The sequence below is a fragment of the Agelaius phoeniceus genome, chromosome 10 (assembly GCF_051311805.1).
Source record: "Agelaius phoeniceus isolate bAgePho1 chromosome 10, bAgePho1.hap1, whole genome shotgun sequence".
NCBI lineage: Eukaryota > Metazoa > Chordata > Aves > Passeriformes > Icteridae > Agelaius > Agelaius phoeniceus.
Window position 1 is genome coordinate 19045457 of NC_135274.1, and position 18718 is coordinate 19064174.

General features: G+C 37.9%; 1 protein-coding gene and 1 long non-coding RNA gene across 3 annotated transcripts in view; one reads left to right on the plus strand and one right to left on the minus strand.

Moving 5' to 3' along the window:
- The window catches only part of LOC143694853 (uncharacterized), a 114291-nt gene that overhangs the window by 90010 nt on the left and 5563 nt on the right, over positions 1–18718 (minus strand). The gene's annotated exons all lie outside the window — the stretch shown is intronic.
- On the plus strand, positions 624–17054 carry KNG1 (kininogen 1). 2 transcript variants are annotated; one of them, XM_054639580.2, is made up of 11 exons: positions 624–818; positions 3667–3777; positions 4680–4764; positions 6993–7165; positions 8916–9023; positions 11101–11182; positions 11721–11887; positions 13314–13421; positions 14368–14457; positions 15915–16074; positions 16426–17054. In XM_054639580.2, the coding sequence occupies exons 1-11, from the start codon at positions 624–626 to the stop codon at positions 16611–16613; spliced, it is 1467 nt and encodes a 488-aa protein (XP_054495555.2). In that variant the 3' UTR covers positions 16614–17054. The 2 variants fall into 2 exon arrangements, with proteins under 2 accessions (XP_054495555.2, XP_077039730.1); XM_077183615.1 differs by having other exon boundaries at positions 15915–17054.

Genomic DNA, 18718 nt, shown 5'->3' on the forward strand with positions numbered 1-18718 from the left:
CCAGGCAGTCTCCACATGGCAGCAGAGATGGACTTTCCAATAGGACCATGAAGGACAAGGTTTATCAAGTGCTATTGAAGGGTTATGTGACATTCAACCATATGCACATGTCCAAAGACTTTTCAAACACATTCTGAGCACTATAGTTCTCAGAACTGTTGCAGCCTGAACACTAAACAGATCTATAAAATTTACAAGGTTGTTGTCCAAAACTTCGTTGCCACTGTGACCTTCCTGGATGTTTTATTTAAGCCTTGTAAAATTCATTCTCAGTAGCAGTTTAGGTGTTAAGTCAGAAAGCTACTGCCACTTCTTTCTCTTATGCTTTACTTTGCCTAAACTGGTCCCCAGCTGCAGCCATTCATCCTGCTATCTTGATGGCAGGTGGATAACCTTAGTGTCATTCTGGTGAAAAAACAAAGTTTATTTAGATAAACTCAGAAGTTTATTTGCAGTATAAACAGGGTATGATAAGAACCAACCAACCCCAGCAACCCACTCACTCTGTTTACTTAACTACTGCTCCTGAAAAAGAGAAGAGGTGACTACAATCCTGTCAGACATTCCTTTTACATTTGGTTCTTAAAGAGCCTTCTAATTCAGGGGGCCTTTTTCATCCAGTTATGAAGGCCTTCATTGTACTAGCACTCTGCTTTAGTTTTTTCTCTAGCAAAGACATTCCTCTTGCGTTTGAGTTTTCAGACTGTGATGACCCTGATGTCTTTAAAGCTGTTGATGCAGCACTGAAGAAATACAATGAAGATGAAGCAACTGGTACCCAATTTGCTCTATACGTGGTGATGGAAGCCAAGAGAACTGTAAGTAGACTTTGCAAAAAACCCAGAAGTTGGAATTGTTTATGCACTCTGAATCAGCTTATCTCCATCTCGTTTGTTAGGGGGCAAGCATGAAAGCACAGTGTCTTCCAAAAATGTTTTAAAAAATCAAAGTGACTTGCACAGTAAGATACTTGTTTCCCTGACAAGTAGGGGTGTATATTATGTTTTTATCAGCAGAACTCTGTGTGCTGGTGAATTGCTTACTAATGCAAGGAACAAAGAATAGAAAATTTCTATCACCAACGCAATTTGTCTTATTATTCCACTCTGTTCTCTTTTTTCTTTATTGGGATTTCTACCCCTTTCCATCATCTGTAAGGTTTTCAGGCCAATGGCAAAACCAGACTTACAAAAAAATATACTCTTGACTTGGGAAGAGCTGGTGCTGCACATAAAAAAGAATCACCTGATAAAGTTTGGCAATATTCTGACTTGTTTGTGAATATTATTTGATTGACACCTAAGTCACAGATCTATCTAGAATCACTAGGTGGTATTTTAGTCAAATAGGATGACAGCTAAAATTACAGGAGAAAAGAATGCAACATGATCCTTTGCCTGGAATCCTTCTATATAGCCTTAATCTAACAAAAGAGTATTTACCTCGGAGAGGTATACAAAGATGGTATTACCATAATAATGACAAGCATTCTTTTCCTTGAAAATAACATTAGCATATTTTTTCTACTGGATTGGATTTTCATATGTAAACCACAAGAAATCCAGTGTTAGAGAGAATATTTTGCACTCCAAAATCACAAGACACTTTTACCCAGACAGAAATTGACCTCGGAAAGGAGCCATGCATTGCTAAACACTTACGGCAAATTACCCACATCTCCTGGCACCTGCCCTCTTGTGCTTCTGTTTACACATTGGGGAGATTTTAGCATGTGGAGACAAAGAGTAAAATCAGAAAGGCCTTTATATAATTAATATTAAGTAAATGAATAGTCTCACTGAACATTCTTAACATTCTCACTCTTAACATCAGCCAAATGCAAATATCTCCATATCAGAGCTGTAGTACCACCTACCTTCCTTTTGCTGGTGTTCCCAAAGGAAAGAGAGGAGTTTCAGAATTTTATCTTAAACAATGCTATATTTTTAAGAATACATATTTATTGCAATTATTATTCATCTTTCCTTCTCTAGATAGCCATCTTTCCTTTTCTTAAAAGATAAAAACTGGAAATAAATTATTACTTTGAATCATTGATCGGATTATGATGTTAAGTAAAAAACAGAGAAAATGAATCTGCAATTAAAATTTCCTCATATTTGAGATTCTTTTTCTAAAAAGAGTATAGATTTTACTCCTCGCTAGTCTCACAACCTTGAATGCATTAATTAAATAGCTGCTTATTACATATTCATGTACATTCATTATTGATAAGGTAATAAAACATAAAAGCTTACTAATGAAAGACTAAACCTGCCCCAGTTAAAGGCATAGCTGTTCGTAATAGTAATGAAATAAACTAATAGCAAATAATACAGAAACAATGCTTTGTTTACTTACTGAGCTGATTTATTGCAGATTTAGAACACTGTAACAGAGAACAGAATTTGGCTCTTTTAAAATCCAAATAGTATAATCTGATGTAATTCCATAAAAGTCAATTTCTACCTGCTGAGGATTAAGTCTATTATATTTTTAGAGCCCCTTTTATCCTTTTTTACAACTATTATACAAGGTACCTCTACAGTTCTTCATACCTGTAGCAATACACAACAGGAATTAAGAGAAGGCAGAATATAATGCTGTGTCTACTGCATCAGTGTAAATCCAGTATATGCCAACCACATCAGCTCAGCTTCATTTTTTTGGTAGCACTAAGGCAAGAATTATAATTTAATCCTCCCAGCAGAGACAGAGAATAATAACTGGATATTTTAGAATAATCAGTGCTAAACTACAGCAGTTGCCTGTTTGTATTTGAAAAGTCACATTGGCAGAGCATTTTAGTGGCTGTAAAAGGTTAGTAACTTCTGACTTTATATCTTCTCTAAAGGATGAACCAAAACCCTATAGTGTTGTCACTGTCCCCTGTAGGCACAGGCCTGCTACCTGGTTTATGACAAGGAGAAAATGCCCATTACTGGTTTACCAAATTCTGAAGTACTTACACTGGCCAGGCCAAATTTTGCTTAATATTTTTATTTCATCTTATGGGATTGCTGAGGCTGTCCTGCCCTGCAGCCCAGCCTCCAAAGCCTGTAGAAAACCACAAGCACTGCCCAAGGTTGTCTCCAGAGCACATCCCTGCTCCCCCCTTCCCGTGCAGGCTGGGCAGCTGAGGTTCCCTGGTACCACCAAGCAGAGGCTGTTTGGGCACTGCCAGGCTGCCTGAGGGCTGCTGGCTCTGGGCTGCCAGGGGAGCTGTACAGAAAGAAAGTGGACAGACCTGGGAGGAGGCCAAGAGTGAGAGCGAGGGAGTCAGACAGGAGCACAGTCCAAGCTGGTAATTATGCTAACTATCCAAGCAGCCACCCAAAATGGCTTTTTGGAGTACATTTGAATGAGAGTATAAAACCTAACCACTTCTTTTTGGTTCTAAACCCATTGTACTACAAGTTAAAATGAAGGCAGTTGAGCATATTGTATCCATTATATCAACATATTGTCATTGTAGGTAAGGGCTAAGTAATATAATTAGGTGAGTTAATATTTGAACTACCAAGATCTGAGAGACCAGCAGCTAATGGGAAACCATACTATAAAATTTAAGGTAAATAAATAATAGTATTTGCTTTTTTGAAACTCTTATCTTTTTACCTGACTTATTACCATGCAAATGATGACGTGTATATTGTTTTAATCCAGGCAGGTCCTGACCCACAGTTCTATGTGAAATACAGAATACTTGAAAGCACTTGTGCCACTGAGGAAAACAAACACTGGCAACACTGTCATTACAAAGTATCTGCAGAGGCTGTAAGTATCTGTTCTCTTTAAAAGTTCTCTGTACAGAAACATAAGGACCAGGACCACAATTCCCTGGGGAAAATACAGTAGAAGAATTAACTTTTTTAGCTGCACTGCTTTTGAGAGCTTATATGACTACAGTACTGAAATGTTTACAACCCCAAAGTTAACCATTATAGTCTTGAGTTTTCTGGTACAATCCTGAATATATGCAGAAAGGAACATTTCAGTGCTTCAATATGAAGGTTCTCAATAAACCCAACATAAGATTTGTGCACTGTCAGAGTGTAAGAACTGTAAAACTTGGTATTAATTATGTGTAAAGGAAACTTGCACAATCAAATACTGACATGGAAGCCACTGTGGCAGAAATTTTGGCAGAGGGCTTTCAGCAGTGCCAAACTTGCCTGGCTCGTGCTACCAGAGGGCACCCGGGGGAGGTACAATGGGGCACACACTGCAGGGACACTGCAATTCCCAGGGGGTGGCACTGCTCTTTCACACGGTGCACAGGAAGGGATGATGGTGACAATATAATTTGAATCTATGTGAAAGGCCGTGGTCATTGCTGCATACCTTGTACTAGCAGAGGGGAAAATGGACAAATACATAGTTGATATAGTCATTACTCATGTGTTAATTTCCATTATTCTGACTGTAAAGTCTTCAGTTAATTAATGCACATCATACAAATAGAAAGCATCATTCAAGTAATCTGCTCAGTTTGTCCCCTGCTTTCCTCACAATCTGATCCTTTTTCAGCAACAAAACAGCAAGTTAGACATTACTACAAATATACACGTGAACCTCTTCCTCAAAATCAGTCTACAACTGTCAGCTGTGTTCAATAGCTAAAGCATTATATTTTTCTTGAGCAAGTTTCAGACAATTGTTGCCATATGTTTTTGCAGAAAACAGGAGAATGCACAGCTCGAGTTCATATGAACGATGCTGATAAAACAACTAATGTTTCACAAGACTGCAGAATTTTCTCAGGTATGTAACTATTTGGGACAGCTTTCAACGAATACATTTACAAATAAAAATGGAATAAATACAATACTGAGACTTTCAGGTAATTTTAAAGGTAGAAGCTCCTTATCATTCTAGTCAGACATTTATAAATAATCTTTTGTAAGCAACTATTGGTTAAAGATAAAATTTCACTTCAGTGGTATATGCATATAGAACAAATCAGTGAAGCACAGGCAGTTTCTGCCCAGGGTAATAAAATTCAGCATGTATGTGTAGTAAGTTTCTTCAAGCACTAGAATTATGCCAAGTTAAAATTTGTTTGCTTAAGACCAAAAGCATACTAATAATTTAAGAGACCAGATGCAACTTGTCACACTTCAACTTTCTGTCCTTAATTATTTAAGCATAAAATTGTCTGAGGAATTACTGGAAAAAACTTGGTATGACAAAATGGCACCTTCATTTTCAAAACTGAAAATGACTGAATTCTTGCTGTTAAAGTTTACCAAAACAAGTATTTACCCCAAACAAGAATAGAAAAAAATTTCATTTACAAGATAGAAATCTGGCAGTGATATAATCATGTATGATTAAGAGACTGATCTTTTACACCTTAACAACAAGCAGTACTACATTTTTCACCTATAGGACACTCATATATGACTATTGCATTCACAAAGGAATTTCCCTTAGTTAAAAGAGATCACATTGTTTTAAAGATTTCCAACTGAGATCTCTATGCCTGGTGCTCTGAAACACACACCCAAGTTTGCTTTAAAATATCCATCTAATTATTAACTACAGAAATATTCCCCCCAATTTCTGAGATGTTTGGCAGCCGGTGTCTGCTTTTGTTCCTAGCTATCTTGTTTAAAGCTGAAACGGCTTTACCTACAGCCTGTGTCTTTCTAGGAACTGCAGTACACAAACTCCATGTTCTGCATTGAACAAACACTGCATTTGTAGGGCAATGGTGACACCTAGTTGCCAGCAAAAGTTGTGTGAATCCCACAGAGAACACAGGGGAAATTTGCATTTGAATCTTTGCTTAGAAAATAAAAAACCCCAATATATGAATTAAATTAATCAGGTATTTAGCCTAAGGAACTCCTCTCTTCTTACTAAATTATAACAACTCTGGAAAATAACACAGGTTTGTTCAGCAAAATCCTTACGAAAGTGCTGAGACCACAGTTGGTCTAGAAGTGGGTGTGCTGTTGGTTCATTATCTCTTCTGTGACTGCTTACTGAAAATGTGGCCATAGTTTTTGGTAAGGTATCTATTTGTCATTACTGAGTCAACATAAGACGTACTTTGGTCTAACAGGTGACAATCCCCACTGTACTGGTACCATGCTGTTCAGCCTCTCTGGAGGAACAGTTTGATCTAACTGACCCTGGACTGGTTTCCTGGTTGGTGCAAACTGGCATAACTTCCTTTAAGCCAGTTTATGCCAGCTGAAGATCAGGCACATAAATTTTACTTCAATTCCACAGAGACCACATATTGTCCCACTTCCATTCTCATGCTCACTGACTTGTGAAATTAATTTATGTACTGAACTATAAAATTAATTTATGAAAATCCAGTCCATGATTACTAGAAAGGAAAGAGAGTTAATAGGATTAGTAGTAGGAAACAGGAGTTTGAGCATCCCTGTCAGGCTTGTCTATTCACAGCCAATCCAGCTGGTTAAGCCTGAAGGTAGCCCCAAGTGGTAACTGGCAGCCACAATGACTGGTGAGGACAGCAGAATAGTCCAGCTACAGTCCCTGGGGCACTCAGAGTCACAGCAGCTCATATGGGTGAGCCCAAACACTTCACCATCCTGAAACATGGTAAGGACAGCAAGCAGCTGCACACTGTGGGTGAGCTTTGAAGAATCTGAAAACCATCCCCTTAATTGTAGCTTCCGCTGGCTCCTCCCTGGCTGAATGAGTAATGTGCCTTCCTCAATGGTGTCAAAACTTACACACAAGGTTTTCCTGCAATTCGTAATTGCTGGAATGGGGTTCACTGCCAAAACCATGCCTGGACCCTAAGGTCATGGATGGCCCCTGCCACCACAACCAGAGCATGTTCCTAAACATTAAAATGTCTTTGTAGGCCTTGAAACTGGAATATAGGGTTTGCTTATCACATCAGTTAAAAAGCAGGAAAGGTTCTTGCTCACTCCCAGATAGGAAAAATGAAAACCTAAGGCTGTTTTGCATGAAGCCCTATGTTTTTTGGTTTGTTTCTTTTCCAGATGTGTCAAAGATAAGACTTACTGAGGCTCCATGTCTTGGATGCTTTCATCCTATATCAAGTGATGGTTCAGAAGTGTCAGAAATTCTGGGAAAAGCCATTCAAAAGTTTAACAAGCACAGTCATGAACCTGCCCTTTTTAAGCTTGCGGAAATAAAAGAAGCTAAGAGACAGGTTTGTGCATGATTTTTCTCTAAATTTTACTGAAATAATCCAACCCAAAGCAGGTACCTCGTTTGTTTTGTGTATGTTTCTGATATAAAAGTGGATTAAATTTAATAGTAAAGCATACAAAATGTTTGATATACCAATCTAGAGGGTATCTACCAATATAGAGGGTAGACTCAATAAATAATTATCTTAATTTATAAGGAATCATTAACAGTTACCGACTAGATTTTCAGAGCTCTCAGCTAATAGTATTCACATTTTTTTCTTTATCTGCAGTTGCTTCTAAGCAGTGTTTAGCGCCAGTTTATTTTCATTCTGGTCTGAGATGATGCAGGCACATGCAACCTGTATAATCTCAGACCCTCCTGGGTATTTCCTTTGGCCTTGCCCTGAGGCTCCAGCAGGAGCAGATCCCTCCTAGGGGCTGAGCCAAAGCTGCCAGCCTGCACAGATGTCTCTCACACTCACCAGCCTCTCAAAGAGCAGCAGGCATCTCTGTTTTTGCAGGCAATAAGGCCCACTTGTCAACAGCTGCTGTGTGCTATAGGACAGGTAAATCCCACATAGGAAAAATGGGTAAGAAAACCCAAAAACCCAGCATGCCACTTGCTGCAAGATTTCTGCTCATGGGAATATCTGCTTTGCAAGAAATGACTACTCAGATTGCAGAAATTCTGTGTCATCTGGTATTTCATGCAATAATTCCTTCCCTGTGAAAAGCTTTCCTATGGATTGGTGTGACATTGCTAGAAAGTAAAGTTTCTTATTTGGTTTTTAACTAGTGTAGAACCCAACAGCAAACACAGACCCTTTTCTTTGAATTTGTGTATATTTACTAAGCTAGAAAGCAACTTCTAGTCTCATGTCAGCTTGACTCATGATTTAAACCAGACTGTCCTTGTTATATTTACTGATGGCAGCAATCCTCTTTGCCAAAAGACAAACTTGCACAACATTTAAGCCACATGACAAAGTGTTGCAGATAGACTGCAATCCAGCAGCTGGAAAGAGAACCATCATGTCACCTCTGGCACACAGAGAAAAGTCAGAGCTCTCCAATTGATCTGGGATAACAAGTTCTTATATTTGATTGGTTTTCCTTTTTCATACAATGTTACCTGGCCCAACAGTTTGATTTTGAGAGGTTTCATGGTTGAGAAGAAGTAGCCACTGTTAGGAAAATGGAACAGCTTCCTGGAGAGAAAATTTTAAAAAAGGGTTATGAACCTGGACAAAGCAGTGTGTGTGGGAAGGTAAAGCCCAGGATAGACACAATTATGGGTAGATGATAAATGCAGAACACTCAAAAAATAATGATGCCAGCAGTATAAAGTTACATTATTCAGATACTGTTTTACTGTGTCCCATGCTCAGGAATGCAGGACTTGCCAGGCTGTGTTACTGTAGTCATCTATCTAGAGCAGCTTCCTGTCACGGGCAGTAATAAGTAACAGATCTTTGGAGCAAAGCACAAGAAACCCAGCAGTGTGAGGCTGCAGGCTTGCCAGAAGTGGACACCAAATACAAAGTGCACTTCTAACAAAAGCAGGATTTAGTTTACACTTTGTACTGCAAGGACAAGTTTGGTTTTTTTTGCTGTCCATGAACAATCTATGGTTTAATGAGTGTGAGTGATTTGATAGATAGAAGGCACTAGATGAGTAGTTTTGCTTTCTTTGCTAATCTCATGTAATAGTTTAACTTTCAAGTTTGCATTATTTTACATAATATATAACCTAAATATCTCTTCCAGGTGGTAGCTGGATGGAACTATGTAATTAGATATAAAATTGAGGAGACTAATTGCACCAAAGACCAATTTCAAGATTTAACTCCAGAATGCAAAATCACTTCTAGAGGTGTAAGTAATCTCCAAATCTGTTTATCAAGAAAGTATCACATTAACAAATGGTCGTTGAGATCTGACTCAAGAAAATATTTATAGTCTTGCTTCAGTTCAGGAACAAAAGCTTCAATCCAGTCTTATACATAACTGTTTATGTAACTAGGACATCTTTGTCTTCTGAATCAGTGACTAAGAGGACCACTGAAAGGCTTACAGATTACACCACAGAATCTAACCAGTCTTACCCAAATAATAAATCCCTTGAGACATTTTTATCCAGATATTCAAGGAGTTACTCATGTACAACCCAAGAGGTGATAATTAAAATTAGCACAATTCCCAGCCTAAGACATACTTTCTCAGGAAAGTCAGTAGCTGAATTATTACTTAACCTTCACCACAGTCCAAATAATAGCTTCAAAAGAAATTTATTAACATAATTTGTACATAATCCAGGTAAACAGTGCTGCAAACCCAGGTACTCCCTTGGCTTCACTGACCCGGAACTGAAGCAGCTGTACCAAAAATAGAGGCTTCCTCTCTCAACTGACCTCCCTGGACCATCTCACGAGGGCATCAGAGAGATGATTTTACAAACACAAGGCAGAGGGCAGGAATGCAGAGTCACTATGAACAGTGGTGGTAAAGGGGAGGGGACAGATGGCATCTGTTTCAGCTGTTGAGGAAATGCACCATTGAGTGTTACATTCAAGAGCCTCTCCTGTTCAAAAATTACTCCTTGTACATCTCAAGAATGTTTCAGAAGTATTGATCAAAAAAGGAAAGAATGACAGCACTGGTAAATAACAGAAGCATGAGAGTCAGACTAGCTGAAGCAAATCCCTCCACTACCCATGTGCCCTTAAACCTTAAGCAAGTTACTTAACCAGCTTGAGTCTGAGTTTCCCCAGCTGTCACCTAGAGGTGATGACTTCTGTCACCTCACCTACTGCAGGAGCACTGCCTCACTCACATACTGCCTTGGTCACACGGGGCTTCTGGAATTAGATCATAAGCACTTATCCCCTGAACTTGCCAGTAGATCATTGACAGATACTAGAATACCTTATTCCAAGAATATTGGAATGACCAAATTTCAAGGAAGTTTTCTCATACCTTTAATCAGCTCTGTACTATTAATCTAAATGGGAGGGCCAGAATTGCACCCTGTATTCAACACACATATGAACCGCTGAGCTATACTGAGACATCATGTCAATCCCTTTAACATGGATAATAAGCCTTGATATTATTCTTCATCAGTTTTTCTAAAATACTACCAAGTCGATTTTTTATAATTACATTTTCAAGTAACTGTCATGGTCCTAAGGCCAGAATTTTAAGTCTTTCTTCTTATTATGGTTTATTTGGTTTCTTTAGTCTTTGATAAAGGATTTCACCAAAACCTTTCTTAAAATCTCTGTATATCAAGAGGTCTCTTTACTCACCTTTGTTGATGCTTTGCAGAACTTTGACAAATCTGCAAAATATTACTTCTGTTTACCATAAAACCTCAGTTTCTCCTGGATGTATTCATTCCCCCTAGTTATTTCCCTATTATTGTTTTCATCACTGGAATGATGGAATTGGTTTTAGGCTCTATAATCTCTAAAAAAACCCCACAATCAATATCTGCTTTCTTCAAGCTTTAAGATATCAAGGCAGTTTTAAGCAAGTTATCTACCACAGTTCCTTTAGAAGACCTGGGAAAATACAAGAAACTCAGTAATGTTTGATTTGATAATTGTGTAATTTTCTTTTTGGTCTTTACATTTTGAGACAGAAATTCCATGGAGTCCTCCATAAAATATGATTCTGGCTTGTAGACATTCTCATTTTTCTCTTTAATGAACACATACAAATAGTTCATTTGGCTTCTCTTTTAGGGTATTATTTTCTCTGAGTGGTCCTTTTGAACTCTGATTATTTATTGCCTCTACAGACTGTCTGTCAGGAAGGAAGGAAGGAAGGAAGGAATTATTAGAAGCATGCTTAGCATGCTTGATTTATTCTGTTAGCAGGAAGGTATTAGGATGTGAGCTTTTTCGTTATTTCTAAATAACAAGGAGCTGTTTTGCATTTTTGACTCCAGCGTGTAGCTATATGTGAGGCCAAAGCATTTCAGAATCTTCATGCAGACATCGTAGATACCACCAGCGACTGCAAGCTTCCAGGTATGTCTTAAGCACTATCAGCTTTAAAAGTTCCACAATTTTCAGTGTCTTTTATTGTTATGTATTGTTATTGTTGTTGTTTTTTATTACATTGTTATTTTTTCCTCCATCCTATCTGGACACAGATACTGTTCCATGTAGTAAATGCTGCATTCTCACCCATTCAGACTAGATTTTCCTCAACACACAAATTCACTGCCAGTTACATGCACCTCTTGTTTCACCCAAATCAGGTCTTTCCATACATGTAGCTGTTCCCTCTCCATATTTTCTGGCCACCTACAACTGGGACACGCAATTCTTGTTTCTACAAGAGAACCGTTGTTAAATGTCCCATGTGACACTGGGTGCTGACGTTCTTTTAGGTAACCAAAATATGATATTGCTGATCAAATAAAACTCAAATATATTTTGTTTTCATTTCATAGACCCAAAGATGAAGAGTTCCAGAAAACAGGGCTTTATAACTGTTTTTCCCAGCCTTTATCTACATTGAACCTTTTGTTTCTTAGATCTGAAACCTGTTGCTCTCTTTCAGTTGAAGAAACGGTGGTTGCTGCCATTTGCCCAGGTTGTCCAAGGACTATCCCAACTGACAGTCCAGAACTGAAGGAGCTACTGAAGGTTTCTACAGAGAAGTATAATTCAGAGAGCGATGATGACTTCTACTATAAAGGTGGAGAAATACAATCAGCGACAGTTCAGGTTGGGATATTTCACAGAGATGAGGAACAGACATGACATTATTATTGGCCTGAGCTAAATGTTACTTGAAGTTTGTATTTAGATTTGAAATAATGTTTTTGTCTAAGTGCTGATACATGTGGTAATTTAAATATCCATGCAATTTTTCCTGTAAAATCAAATCCATATTGGCTTGCATTCAAAAATTTCCAATCTCTTGAATTTTCTTTTTTCTTAAAACAAAATGATTTTAAAAGTATGTAAAGAAGGTTGGCTTAGGACATTTGATTTCTGTGTATCTACCATACTTTTTACCTTCGTAACATACCTTAGACTTTTAAAGTATAAAAGTTTTTTAGACAGGACTACTCCCTTGATCCACCACACCAATACTCTTCATGTTATTTTAAGCAGTGTCCACCCTACAGGTGTTGTATGGTCCAAAATGAGGCATCTTAATTTCCCTTAGAAATGTGTTATTTTATATGCTGATTTTGCTGCTAATAATATTCTAGCTAGATTCTAAAAAGCACACCTGTGCATAACTTAGTACATATAGATAAATAGAGCTTGATAAAGGATGAGGAATCAGGAAGATAATATTGGTCAGCATTTGCATAAGCCTTGTTTACTGTCCCAACACATCAAAACAGAAGTTTAGAAGAGAATTAAAAATTTGACAGTGGAATAGTTTAGAAAATAATTGGTCATAACTACTCCTGAGCATGAGGTGTCACTGGAGAAGGCACTTAAAGCACACCAGAATTTTTCCAAATAGCTCATATTATCTTACTGATAATATCTGTACCTTTTCTTCTTTCAAACTTTTTTCTTCCTTCTGAATTTCCCTATCATGACAGATATTAGCATGCATACACCTTTAAAACAGATTTCAGGGAAATAAAATTTCATGTCTTGCCTGATGTCCCCAAAGGAAGATATATTATTTCAAGCTCTGTGAAAAATACTAAGAGAACTCATAGCAGGCACATTCTTGAACCCATGCAGTTTCTCTCTTTAATGCGTTTGGCAAATAGGTTCATTTTCAACGGAGCCCGTTCATCAGACACTTTGTTTTACTCACATTCCACTTTTCTGACATCGTATTTGGCTCTCTACAGTGCTATCACTAATGATTTCATCTGTTACTAATGAAATTACTACAGACATTTAATAATTGTGGGCCCAATATTATTCTGACCTTTTCTGTTTCCTTCAGTTTCAATGCCAGAATTTTTTGAGAATAGGAACTGGAGTAAATAAGTTATTTGATTAGAAGCAGATAAGTTTATTGCCAAATATTTCAATATTGTTCTTCACATATGTTGGCCCAGTGGTTAGGACTTGTAGAATACAAGTAGTTTAAGCTTGTAGAACATCATCTTTCCTGTGAAACCTTTTCAATAAAATGCCTTTAGTGCAGAAAGCTTTCTTGCTAATTTTTCAGGTGGTTGCAGGAAAAAAGTATCAAGTAAAATTTACAGTCTGGAAGACAAACTGCTCTAAGAGTGAGTTTGAAAAACTTAATGAAGACTGTACAGCCACATCAGAGAGTGTAAGTAATGATAATCTTGCCAGCTGTAATGTTTCTAATGGACAAATTCATTTGCATCAGAAACAGTAAATGCTTATGTAAAATCATATCCTGGGTTCTGTTACCTCTTTCAGTAAACTTTTGTTCCAAGAAGAAGGGCAGCTTTCACTGTTTGTAACCTAAGTTAAGAAACCCTGAAACTTGAACCACAGCTGCAGGATCAGTGCTCACTGCAAAACCAAAGGAACTTTCTTTTGATAATAATCAATCAAAGAAAGGAGAGGAGAAGGCTGCTGCCAAATGAAATAGCTGCAATACTTCTGACTCTGTGGACTTGCAGCTAAGGAAAACATGAGACTGGATTGTTACTTGTGAGCAAAGGAATGAAATTTCTGGAGTGTGTTCCGTGCTCTTGATAGCAGGAAAATGTGTTCTGGACACTGGAATGTTGATAGGGCCAGCAACCATTGGCAAGGGGGTTGTTTGGGGAAAGGGCCTTTACCTCCCATCTCTTTTCCCACCATATGAACAGTGCTTACCTGTGAGCTTTTAGGATTTGTTAGTGCAGCAGGAACCAAAAGGAAAAAATAAGGCTTTATTTAAATTTTCCAGTTTTTAGTAGGAGAAACACCATAAACAAAAACATTTCTTAGGAATATCATGAAGATTATGCAGTTAGTGCTCCAAAAGTGAGAGAGATGAAAAATCCAATTTTCAAGATTTAATCTGAAATCCAAAGTTGAATTAAAATGTTCACACAGGCATACTACAACCTTGAAAAGCTAAGCTGTGGATGTGTCCAAATACAGAAGTATCCATCACTAAGATAGATTTAATAAACACTTGGTTTAAGCTCCAAGGATTTTAAAGTATTATTGAAAAACCCATTTCTCTTTCAGGCCCAAGTCTCTTCCTTTGTGTCTGAAGTTTTGTTGCCTTAATGTGTTGGTTTTTGTTTTGTTAACAGGCATCACTGTCGTGCAATGCACAAATTCACGTGATCCCATGGCAGAATAAAATCTATCCCCAGGTGAACTGCTCTGAAGTGCACCAAGCGGTAAGATTCTTCTTCACTATCCATCCTATTAAGCAGAGTGTAGGACAAAGGCAGTCAATAAATTCTTTATCCATTCCAAGTTATCCCATATTTTATACCAAAAATAAAGGAACACAGTTCTTTTAACAGCCTCATTAATGTCACACTCTTTTCTCTCACCCTCTAACCTCAACCCCATTACATCAAAGCTGTTTCACCACAACCAATGAGGTGATCACACAAACAAAGACACTGGGACAGGGAGAAGTTCTGCCTGTTGCCTGCTCCTCTGCCTTCTCAGTTAAGCTCTGGAGTATCAAGCCCCATCAAATCCCTCAAATTGCTACTCATACTAGGTTTAAAAGTTGAAATAAAAATGTATTTGCTGGCACAATAATTATAACCCACAGATATCCAAAGCATCTGTGCGCCTTTCCATATGAATTGAGTGGCGCCTGCTGCAGCTGTCAGTCTCTGCACAAGGATCTTCCAATTTCTTCCTACTCAGCTCCACGATGAACTAGTCCTGAATGCGAGTCAGTCTGAAAATCTCACAATGGGATACAAATATTTTTATTGTCAGATATTTCTGAGGATTGCAGAGACTCCATTGTGACACTGAATAAATACAGATTACCCTGCCCTTGTAACTAATAACTTCACTCTGCTCAGAACCTTCATAACTACATAGTCATTTGTTACATATCAACTAATGCCTCTCCTCTATTTTCACTACAATATTTTATCCATATCGACTTTCAAATTTAGCTTCAACCCAAATAACTCTGATTTTCAGCTAATAATGATCAGACTTTGGAGGAGAGAAATGAAACTCGTGTTGTACAGTGAGTGTACACCATGTATTCACAGCTTTTGTCCCCCAGTTGAACACTGATGAGTAGAGATGACTCAATAACAACAGAATGTTTGATATTATCAGCTTTAATCTCTGTGTGGGACTTCCAGGCAGTATTCTGAAATGCATATCTCAAATCTAGAAGTAAAAAATTGAATAGCTACATTTTATATAACAAAATTACACAGATCTTCTGCATATTCTGCCATTGATGCTATTCAGAGATGTGTTAACTTTCAGCATAAATTGGTGCTATACATGGGAGTGTAACACTCTAACATGCACCCGGACATTTAGTCCTAGAATCCAACTGTATTGTTCATAAATTAAAACCAGTACATGTGTTTTGCTCTCTGTATTATAATTCCTCTCTTACACTGACAAAATTTCAGTGATACAAATTTTTTTTACACATTTAGCTGCTAAAATATTCCAGAATTATTTGGGAGGACGTTTATGTTTGTATGCTTATCTCAGAAGAGAGACTTGTTTAGTTTAGATTTTAGTTTAAAAATCTGCTATGATTCATGTAATGTAATGAGCCAGCTTCTGAATTTCCCACATCTGAAGTAATTGTTCTGTTTCATGTAACAAATGTGGCTACTATTGCAATGTTTTTTAGGTGTTCTTTGCAAGGAGGCCTCCTGGATTCACACCTTTCCGGAGCACTGTGATGCTAAGCCAGCCACATGCAGTTTCACAGGCTGATAAAAATGAAGAAGAAAGTCAAAGCCCTAGCACAGAAACGAGGAAAGACAATGGACAGGAACCAGAAGGCGAAGGTGAACCTGAGCATAAACACAAGCACAAGCACAGGCATAAGCACAGGCATGGAGTTAAAAAGGATCATGACAATGACAAAAGGCACAGGCATGACATTGGTTGTGGGCACAGAAGTGGCCATGGGTGTGGGCATAAAAAACACAGTAAAAAGAATAAACATAAACATCCAAACCCCAAATCTTCTGAGGAGTCAAATGAAAGGGGTTTTAATCAAAGTGAAACCTTCCCATCATCATCCAGTGCTGAAACTGCACTGGAGCTGGTTAGTACAGGGGTTGCAAGGGAGGAAACCAGTAGACCTGCAGAGCCACTAATTGTTCCTGATACTTCTTTATTTAATGGATTGCCAGATCACCCAGAATCTCCTCGTCCCAGATGTCCTGGAAAACCATGGAAACAACTTGTGGGCTTTCCAGCCCCTCCTAGCTTTCCCAGAGAATTCACAAATGAGGATCTCTTGCCTTCTGCAGCAGGAAACATCGATCCAGCTACAGAAAACAAGGAGAAAGACTTTGATCTCACAGATGCTTTAGCATAATTCAAACATTGCAGGATCCTTTCAGAAATGTTATGTAGAATATAAGAAGAATACTGCCTTTTGAAATGTATAAAAGATGAAGAGGCAAAAGCTCATATTCTGTTAGCTGAAATACTCAAGTAGGTCACCAGCATTTCTGGGGACCTAAGACCATATGGCAATACTGTGCATTTGCATATATTTGCAAATATGTAAATCTGTGTAACTCATCTGCCTCAATTTTCTATAAGCACAAACTGAATCACTGCATCAAATCTTACTGTATTATATCTAAAAGAATGGCAGAAAGAATTTTGCAGATTACGCTAAGAATCTTGACCAAATATGGGTAAAACAAGACAATATAGAACAAGAGAGCCTCTCTTAGATATGTGAAATATTTTTTTCTTTAATTGACTGGAGTGGATCATTTAAATAACAAAATAAAACAAAGGAACCTTTTCACCTGTTAATTTCTTTAAACAAATCAATATTGCTACCAGTCTATCACTAGCGGTTGTTCTGTTGGATGAGATAACAGGGACAGCTGAGAGAATCCTAAAATAAAGCAGATTTATTATTCCCTATACATATTATGTTAACTATCTAGAGAAGCACATTGATTGCCAGATTTTCATTCAGCAGAGATGAACAAATCCTACAGATCAGATGACAAAATTATGAACTCTTGAGACACCTAAAATTTGTGTGCCTTCTTCCATTATTAGGTTGTGCATCATTTTGAGACTGGACTGATTTTTCTGTTTGGGGCATCTTACAAAGGTTGAGTTTTTGGTGCAATGCATTAGCTAAAAAGCAGCAAATATTTCTTGCAAAATAAAATGTTTTCCCTTTGTATGGATGCAATAACTTAGCTGAAAAAACCACAAAGCAATAAATAAATAAATACTTCAATGCCAGATCAGTTCACCAGTTGAAATGCTACTCCATCCTGTAAAGGGTTAGTGACAGGTCCTACAAATGATAACGCCTCACTGATTTTGTTGTAAAAGACCACATTACTTGAAACCACAGTGGAAATGCCCTCCACCACAGCTGCAATTCCGCTCATCCCAGCTGCTAGGATTGCTGTGGCATCAAGACTTTATATTCAACAGCTGGGAATGGCTTCTTTTGTGTGCTGTGCTTCTACAGCTGGGGAGGAGGAAGGGGAAGTCTGCTCAGAGAATGCAAAAGAGATGGGAACAGGATCAGAAGGTCCTGGTGTAACAGGTGAAGGATGATCTGCAGACAGGAGATAGCTACCAAGAAAGGTCAGAAGACACAGAAGTGGAAATAACAGAGGCAGGGTGGCATGATATGGCCTGGGGTGAGAAGAACAAATTAGTGGTAAAAACTGAAACAGAGTGAATGGGATGGAAAAGTGGGTGAAGGTACAATTGTCAGGAAGCTGTAAATAACAGGAACTCAAGAAGGGGGGCAAGAACAAAAATAAAAAGCAAGAGAGAGTTCTCTGATTGTGAAGGAGAGTCCCCAACATATCACAGAACAGAACTCATACTGCCTGAATCTAAACATCCCCTGACAGTGTAGGCACACCTCCCATTTTCAATGCCTGGTTCCTTTTTTTCTAACTGCATTAGAAAATTCATTAGAATGTATTGAAAAAGTAAGGAAATCTAAAATTAGAAACAGGAAACAGTGCCTGTGAGTAAAAATTCAGCATGGTTGTGTGCATCTGAACTTTTTTTCACATAGTATAACTGGCTGCCACATAGGGATGGATGGAGACAGACAGACAGATATCTATCATGACTGATGGTATCAGAACCATTATACTTCCTTTCTTTCTGAAAATAATCATTCAGAAGTCATAAAAATTTGCTGGAGCCCAATTTTAAAGAAAGATACAGTAATAATAACCCCTAGATGCATCACTAATCAGATCCAGCCTTTTTAATTCATTCCTTTCCTTGCAGCATAATATGAAAAGGCTATCTTCTCGTTTTGACAAGAACAAAACTTACAAAGCTATGCCAATGAAAGCCTTGAGAGTTATCTTTAGTTCTCTGCTTCTTTTCTTCTGAATATTTGACTGGTATGATTTTGGCTGTAACTGGAAACTGTTTGCGTATATTGAAATACACACAACAGTATAAGCTCAA